Source organism: Cinclus cinclus, chromosome 24 (assembly GCF_963662255.1).
Source record: "Cinclus cinclus chromosome 24, bCinCin1.1, whole genome shotgun sequence".
NCBI lineage: Eukaryota > Metazoa > Chordata > Aves > Passeriformes > Cinclidae > Cinclus > Cinclus cinclus.
In genome coordinates this window covers 7,168,012-7,176,754 of record NC_085069.1, presented here as the reverse complement: position 1 = coordinate 7,176,754, position 8,743 = coordinate 7,168,012, and the positions used below count along the sequence as shown (strand labels likewise).

Sequence of the window (8,743 nt, the reverse complement as noted above, 5' to 3'; positions counted from 1 at the left end):
TCCCGTGTCACATCCATGGAGCATCTTCCAAAATTGAAGGGCAAAGCAGGGGCATGAGCCATGCCAGGCAGAAGGACACCCAAGAGTGCCTGGGGACAGTCCTGGTGGCTGGAAGCAGCTTCAGGGACCATGAAAGCCCTGTCTCCCCCTTCCCAGCTGTGTTTGCAGTGTGGCTCTAATTACAGAAATATGGAGAAATGTCGTATCTCGGTTGGCAAACATTTCTCCTGGCAAGTGCCAGCCGACAGCTGTCATGCTGGGATCCAAGTGAGCTCCCATCCCCTCCATCCCAAACCTCCCACCCCCAAATCCATACCCCATAAAGGCTGTGCCTCCCTTCCCAACTGCCTGTGCCTGCCCAGGCAGCCCTTCACTAAGTAGGTGATAATTTCCTGCACAGATTATAAATCCCTGCACTCCCAGGAGCAGGGAGGGGGAGGACACCTTCGGGAAGCACCCAGGTCTCCTTTGCCCTTGGAAATCAGGTAGTTTCCCACTGATTCCCCAGGGTGTGGGAAGGAAGAAAAAAAAAAAAAAGGAGGAAAGGAGTAAAACATTTAGTGAGGAGGAAGAGGAGGAGGAGGAGTGGAGAGAAGTAGAACTGAGTGAGGAAAGAGGAGGAGAGCGGGGCAGGGAGAGAGAGGATTACTGCTCAGTGAAATTAGAGGGGGCCCTTCAGCTGACTTGAACAGCAGGAGAATTTGCCCAAAGACCCCAATTTTTCCAATTTGGGATAAAATGTAAGCACAGGATTAACTACAAGCATATGCTTAAAACCCAAGGAATTGAAAGAAGTCTGGGCATAAAGTGCTCCAAAGAGGGCAGGGAGGCAGAGCAGGGGCTGGAAGCTGCATGGATGACCTGGCTCTACAGGGGTGCACTGGGGGGACGGGGGAGCTGTGAGGGGACTGGGAGAAGCACAGGTGCCCTGGGAGGCTCCTGGAGCTTGGTGAATAATAATCTGAAAGAGAATGACATGACTCAACTCCATATGCAAAGTCTGTGTGGGGAAGAGGGCTGGCTGGTAAGGGAGGCTCCTCCACCAGCCACGTGCTGGAACAAGATGCCCTGGTTGGGGAAAGTGGGATCAAAGGGGCCCCACTGCTGTGCCTGGAGTAGGACAAGCCTTTCTGGGGTCATTGCACAGCCCTAGCCCTGGCAGAGGGGCTGGGGGGACCGGGGCTGTGCCCTGCCTCATGCCCAGAGCCCTGCTGGTGCCCCACACTCCACTCTGGGACCCCACTGGAAGGGCTCTGAGCTGGCACGTGCCCTTTCTTTCAGACACGTCCTTGTCCACGTGATGCGCCCATGAACATCCCGGGCTGATTTATGGGATGAGAGGAGGGCAGGAGGCCAACCTTAAATCCCGACTGCCTGGTGATTAATAATCATAATTACTATCATATTAGCTGTAGTAGTAATAGTTTGCTTTCCCCTGCAGAACTGGTCATCCAGGAATCTCGGAGAGGTTTTACCAGGCCAGGTGACCAATGTCCCTATTTTCTAAAGGAAATTGCAGCACAGAGCTGTCTCCCTTGAGTCACACAGTATATCAACAAGAAAACAGAGAAGGCAGGAGTCTGGACTCCGTGTCCCTCTCCCTCCCCCATGCTATTAAGCTGCATCTGTGTAATATAGAGCAAAACATCCTCCACGACTCGCAGTAAATCATGGCAGAGGCAGTGTGCAGAGTGGATGGGGGGAGATAATGGGTTTTTCACCCTCTTCAACAATAGAACAAGTTTTTCTGCGTTAGGGAAGGCTGACTTCTCTAAGCGATGGAGATAAAAACAGCACTGAGGATCTGAAATGGGCGTGAAAGGGCACCTGCCTCACCCACTTGCATTGCTGGCCCAGGGGCAAGAAGCAACCCGGGTAAATCATGCTGTGGGTCGAGTGCCCCACTGGTCCACATGGGCACGACTGAGGTGCACTGGAATATTAATTGAAAATACCAGCAAAACACTTCTGCTGATGATAATGGACCATAATCTTCTTAGACCAATTTCATGCCTGAAAAATCATGCATAACAAAACAATAATAGAAAACCCCTCAGTGGACACTGTCCTTAGCAGTGGACACAGGAGAAGAGGGTCTGCCAAAGCAGATTTCTCAGGAAGGAAAGGGAGCTGGTCCCCTTGGCCTCCACCCCTAAAGTGGGCAGGAGAAGAGCTAAATAGGGCTGAACATCTGCTCTAGCAGTGCAGCATCACTGTGTACTGATGTCCCACAGAGACCTGGGGACCCGCCAGGGCCCCCGTCCTCTACAGGGCCCATGGGGCTTTCTGTGACCCCAGAACCCTGGATCCTCCTATATTCTCCATATGCACCAGAGCTCCCAGGACGCCCTGGACTCTCCACGTCCCTCAGAGTTCTCAGGATTCTCGGAACGCTCCATGTTCCTCAAGGATTCTCTGTGCCCGCAGAGCCCTCCGCTAGGCCAGGTCGTCCCCTGCCAAAGCCTCCCCCCAAGCAGCCAGCCCCCTCCTTCCTGCCGCCCCGCACGCCCCTTCAGCACCACCTCGGCTGGACAGCGCCAGGTGCGGGGCCCCGCACCTGGAGCGGCTCCTCCGAAGCACCCTGAGCTCCCCCCCGGCACCTCGGGGACCTCTGAGAGCACCCTGAGCTCCCCCCCGGCACCTCGGGGACCTCTGAGAGCACCCTGAGCTCCCCCCCGGCACCTCGGGGACCTCTGAGAGCACCCTGAGCTCCCCCCCGGCACCTCGGGGACCTCTGAGAGCACCCTGAGCTCCCCCCCGGCACCTCGGGGACCTCTGAGAGCACCCTGAGCTCCCCCCCGGCACCTCGGGGACCTCTGAGAGCACCCTGAGCTTCTCCCCGGCACCCCCCGGCATTCCCAACATCCCGACAAAGGCTCCCGCCCCCCTTCCTTTGCACCCCATTTTCACCCCTCGACTCTCCCTACTCGGCCCCCTTGCCTGCTGTACCCCTGCGCCCCCTCCTCAGCACCCTCTCCTCTGCTCCTGCACCCTTGCACCCACAGACATTGCCCCCCCCAAGCCCTGCACCCAGCAGCATCCCCTCTTCTGCCTCTGCACGTCTGCATCTCCTCCTCCCCCGCCACCACCCCCTGCACCTCAGCATCACCTGCACGCCCCCCTCCACTCACCACCCCTGCACCCCGGCATCCCCTCCTCTGCCAGCACCCCAGCGCTCTTCATCGCTCCCTCCTCCACCATCCTCCTTCACCATCCCCACTCAGATCCCGACACCCCAATCGCCTCCTCCTCCAGCACCCCTCTCCAGCACCCCTTCCTCCAGCGCCCCAACCACCCTTCAGCTGCACTCCCACCAAATCCCCACATCCAGTTCCAGCACCCCAGCCCTCCAGGACATCCTTTGCCTGCACCCCAAGGACCCCAACCCCATCCCCTCCAAGCACCCGCCGTCCCAGCTCTATCGGGACTCTCCCTCCACCCTCTAATCATTCCCGTTCCAGCGCCCCAAAGCCTCCTTCACCTCTCAGCACTCCCTGGCCCAGGCTCTCAGGGACTCCAGCCCCGCACCCCCAGCACCCACCTGCTTCCCGCCCCGCCCGGACCCCCCCCGCCCGCGGGGCCGCTGCCGGCCGGGGCCGTGCGGGTGCCGGGGCCGGGCGGGTGCCGGGTGTCCGGGGGAGTCCCGGGGGCGCGGGGGGGTGCGCGCTCTCCGGCCGGCAGCTGTTGCTGCTGACGGCTCCCCCGGAGCCTCCGGCTGGCTGGGGCAGCGGTGACTAAGCACTTTGGGGATTTCTACTCTTATTATTTTATTCTATTATTTTCTCCCTCTTTCAAGCGGGTCCTCCCCTCTCTCTCCCCCGCCTCCCCTTCCCATCCTCATCCTCCCCGGCCGCCCCCGCCCGGGGCCGGGCGCGGCAGGGCGGGCGGAGGGGTTCCCCCTTCCGGCCAGCGGGAGCATGGGAGCCCCGGGCCGGCTGGGCTCCAGAGCTCGGTCAGCCCTCGGGTGAGGCGGAGCGGGGCCGCGCCGTGCCGGGCCGTGCCGCGCCGCTCCGGGGCCGGGCCGCGCTCCCCGCCGCGCCCGCGGCAAGTTCCGCTGCTCCCGGGGCGCGCAGAGCGCAGCGGAGCGATGCCGGTGCGCCGGGGCCATGTGGCCCCCCAAAACACCTACCTGGACACCATCATTCGCAAATTTGAAGGACAAAGTGAGTACCGCACCCTCCGGTCCCGCTCCGCTCCCCCCGCGGCCGGGGCGGCCCCCCCAACTTCGAAGCACAGAGGGGAGAGGAGGTGGGGAAGGCAGGAGGGTGGCCCCGGGGACACGGAGGCGCCCCTGTGACCTCCCGAGGGGGGAGAGGGGTGGGCGACAGCCAGGCAGTGTCCCCGCGGGTATTTATAGACAGAGCGACACTATAGACAGGGGGACGAGCTATCCATGCCAGCCCCGGTGCTTCCCCGGGGGCTGGGGACACCGCGACCCCGCCGGTCCCCGGGCCGGGCCGGTGTGCCCGAGCTGCCGGGAGAGGGTCCCGGCCGGCAGGACTGGGGCACGGGGGTTACCCCAGCGCAGTCGGGCTCGCTGCCTGTTTGCCTTCAACTCTGCGCTCTCGGCGGCCGCCGTCCCTGGTGAAATGTTGCCATTTGCTGTTGCTCCGAGTAATCCGTTTATATGAATTTTTGGGCTGGTTTCGTGTCAAATACAGCGAAAAGTCCGTGTACATCGGGGAGCACTGGGGTTTGTGTGTGGCTGGGTGGGGGCTCCGGGGCTCTGCTCCCCCTCTCTGGGCATCCCAAATCTACAATGCTGGGGATGACGGGAGGGGACTGGGGTCCCCCAAAAACTGAGCTCGGTGGGCTGCTGTGGGGTGTCGGGGCTGTGCAGCCCCCACTTCCCCCGCTCACTGTGGGTTTTCTCTGGTGTCCAACTTTACCGAGTGGGCAAATTCCCCGGCGCTGCCATCCCTGACGGATCTGCGCTGCCTGGCCTGGCAGTGACTGACGTGACCCTGGGAATGGAAAGTGAGAAAACCTGTCCCTGGCTCCTATCAGTCCCTCCTGGGAAGCGGCGGCTGGGGAGCAGCGGGGCCATGCGGTGAGGCGTGACAGCGAGGACGCAGCCAGGGCCCCGTTCCCGTTCCCTGCCCGCTCCCTGCCAGCCATGTCGGGCACCAGCTGGGTTCTGCCGAAACATCACCCCACGCTCCCCCGTGGCAGTTTCGTGCTGTGACAGGTGTTGGGAGACACCAAACCAGCACGCCTAATACATCTTTGCTGCAGGCAGTGAGTTTTTCCATGCCTGTGGGTGCCTTCACCCCGCACACCGCAGCTCCATGCGTGTAGCTGCTCCTGGTGAGTCCCCGTTGCCGCCAGGGGGGCCCAACTCTTCCATGCCAGGGCTGGTACAGAGCCCTCGTACTGTGGGACCGAGGGAAAATCTGCAGGTGAGGGCAGGGCAGAAAGCAAACTGGGGGGAAAACCTCCCAAGGAGACCTGGATCTGGTCTGGACCTGGAGCAGCTCCTCCCATCCTGGTCGTGGTCACATCCCCGTGCTCAGCACAGCTTGCTCCGGCGCCCTGCCAGCCCTGTAAATCCTGTCCTGCGCCAGCCCAGCCAGGATCCAGACTGGATCCAGTCCATAGCACTGACACTGGATGGGGAAACTATTCATCACAGGTGGGGAGTGTGCCCCAGGACTAGGGCTTTGGGAGAAGGTCTCCTCCTTGTGCTATCATCCAGATGGCAAAGCAGTTTGGATATAGAAGGGTCGGGAAGAAGGAACTGGAAAACATTTGTCTGTGGTGGTTTGTGCTGTTTGCAGCATCAGCACCAGCATCAGCCCTGTGTGGGAAAGGGAAAGGTGTTGGGATGGGAGCTCCCACAAAGGGCCACCAAGGGGCTCCCAGAGGGTGGAATGAAGCAGGAGATTTGTGCAGCATCCCTGGGGACACTGGTTTTACTGGGAAGCATCCTGCAGTGCTGGGGCTCTGCAGTTGCCGTTGGGGAGAGCCCTGATGGGGTCCCCTCACCCCACTGGTTCCCGGTGCTCAGTGCTGCAGCTGTGCAGAGGTTTCTCTTGCATTTGGGTGAAATTCCCAGTGAGGCTGGAGTGCAGCAGGGTTCTGGAGCATGCAAGCTGCAGATGCCATTCCTGGGTAATCCAGGAGATTAATTGGGGTCTGGGCTGGGAGACAGCCTCCAAATGGACCCTCTGCTCAGACTTGCCTTCAGCTCCACCCTGGAGCTAATGCAAAATGCCGAGGGAGATGGTGCTGGGGGGGACATGGCATCCACCACATAAGCATCCAGCCCCCTGTCACATCCCAGCAAACCTGTCCCAGAGCCCAGCACTCCCCGACATCCTTAAAAAAAATCAAACCAAATGAGAGCTCACCCCAAGATAAGGATGTAAGTGGCTCCATGTGGGCTGGATGACGTGGGCTGTGCAGCATTGCCACACACCCTAGCAAAGCAGAAAGTCTGGCCCTAGCCCAGCCTAGGTGGCTGCAGTGCCAGGAGGCAGTGGGGCAGCACCACTCCCTGCCTCAGTTTCTCCTTTCCTTCACTTGAGCACTTTACTTTTTGAGCACAGGGGCCACAAAATCCAACGGGGTCTGGATTTCACCTTCAGCCCAAAGGCACAATTATCCTATAAAGCATTAGGAGAATCATTAATGTGATGGGTTTCACCCCTGCTTCCCATGAAGCCAAGCCTCACACTCACTCCTCCTCTTGCCCCTTGCCTGACTTAAGTCAAATCTGAGCAAGGGTGGAAAGTCTCTGAGATAACTCAGGTCCCTGATAAGCTCCTGAGAAGGGACAGAGGCTGCAGCTCTCCCCTCTGTCTGCAGTGCCAGTCAGGGACATACTGCTCATTAGGCAGCAGAGTCCCCACATGCCAGCGGTGAGATGTCAAGGCTGCAGGGATTGGCCAATCCCAGCAAAACTGCCTCAGCTGAGAACCCCCCCTTTGGATCCCCCTGTCCCCACAGTCACAAATTCACATGGATTTGGGGACACTTTCTGTCTCTGAAGAGCAGAGCAGTACCTGGGACGGTGTGGGCTGAGGTCAGCCACTCTCCCCCCAGACCTGTCACCAGTGTCCCCAGGGAGCCTGTCTCTGCACAAACCCCACAGCAGGTGACACCAAAAACCGCACACCCTGCACCCAGGCTGTCCCCGGAACCTGTGGGTCCCCACCACCCCTCTCAGCCTCGTGCTCTCCTGCCTCCCTGCAGACCGCAAGTTCCTCATTGCCAACGCCCAGATGGAGAACTGTGCCATCATCTACTGCAACGACGGCTTCTGCGAGATGTTCGGCTACTCCCGCGTGGAGGTGATGCAACAGCCCTGCACCTGCGACTTCCTCACCGGCCCCGACACCACCAAGAGCTCCATTGCCCAGCTCACCCAGGCTCTGCTCGGCTCCGAGGAGTGCAAGCTCGAGATCCTCTACTACCGCAAAGACAGTAAGAGTCATTCTGTGGGGTGACGCAGTGCTGGGCAGCGTGACCTGCCCTGCGCTTGGGCTGGGAGAAGCCGATGGCGGGAGGCAAACAGGATCTGATGCTACCAGGGCATCAGGATTGCACCCAGGCTCAGGGCTTTGCTGAGAGCAAATCCATAGTGGCTCCTGCTGGGATGGAGGCCTCTCTGCTGTCATGGAGCACATTGGGACCCTGAGTGATAGAGGATGTTGCCAGATTATTTGGGAATCAGGTCATTTGTGAGCTCTTGGGGATGGCTTAGAGCTCCTTGGACAAACTCTGTCATTGCTTGTGGGATCCTTGCACCAGGAATGAGAATCCAGTGGGAAGCCCATGGAGAAGCCAAGCTGAGACACAGGTGTCCCAGTCTGTGCTCCAAGATGAGATGAGACAGACTCCCCATCTCTGCTGAGAGCGGGTGCAGCCAACAGTCTCAGAGCTGCCTTTCCAGTGAGCAGGATGCGGCTGTGCGTGCACAGATGGAATTACGTTAAGATGAAAATGAAGCTTTGATGGAAAATACGAGTGATTAGTTCTAATACGGCAGGAAGTTAAATAAATATTTAGTGCTTGATGCTGCAAAACATCAGTGGCCAGGGCTCCCAGGGGTGGAGAACGCAAGTCCAGTGCTCATGGGAGGCTAAAAACATGAAGTGTTTCCTTTTTTTTAACTTGTGGGGCTTGCCATTGCTTCAGATTGTATTGATGGGAGCTTGGCCTGTGCACAGGGCTGCAGCCCACTACTGGCATCTCCCGCACAGCCAGTTAGAAGAGAACCACTGGAAGCAAAAGGGAAGAGCAGGCAGGAGCCCTGGCTCCCAGCCCAGCAGCCTGGCTTGGGGGCTGGCACATGGGTGTCCTGGCCTCTCTTCCAGACCCTCTCTCCTGGGACAGCATCCAGGTGCCAGCAAATGGCCCCCGGAGTTATTCCCTGGCAGCACCTCTGCATGTTATCCCAGCGTTATCCCGCCTGGGGGATATCCTGGGTTGTCCTGACCCTGTGTGGTGGCAGGATCAGGCCACTCGGTCGAGGCTCTTCCTGTGGGACCAGTCCTGGGTGGAGCGGGCCATGAGTGGTGCCAGGTCTGGGTGCAAGTCCCAGCCTTCAGCAGTTGCAGGGCCTGGCTGGAGCCCAGCGCAGTGCTGGAGACACGCAGAGCAGCAGCACACGCTGCTCCCATCCCTGTGCCAGTGCCTGGCCATGCACTGGCTGTGGCAAGGACAGCGTCTGCAGCCCTGCTCCATTTCCTCCCTCCCTCCCTCAGGATAGTTTCCCATTCTGTCTCTGGAGGCGACTTGG

The 8,743-nt window shown here is 59.7% G+C and overlaps 1 protein-coding gene across 1 annotated transcript in view; it reads left to right on the top strand.

Annotated features, from left to right (window-relative positions):
• Positions 1 to 4,087: 4,087 nt before the first annotated feature.
• Positions 4,088 to 8,743, top strand: part of KCNH6 (potassium voltage-gated channel subfamily H member 6) — a 30,882-nt gene continuing 26,226 nt past the window's right edge. The window contains exons 1-2 of the mRNA XM_062507893.1: positions 4,088 to 4,163; positions 7,195 to 7,425. Coding sequence (XP_062363877.1) covers positions 4,088 to 4,163; positions 7,195 to 7,425 — 307 coding nt within the window. The remainder of the gene's footprint in view (positions 4,164 to 7,194; positions 7,426 to 8,743) is intronic.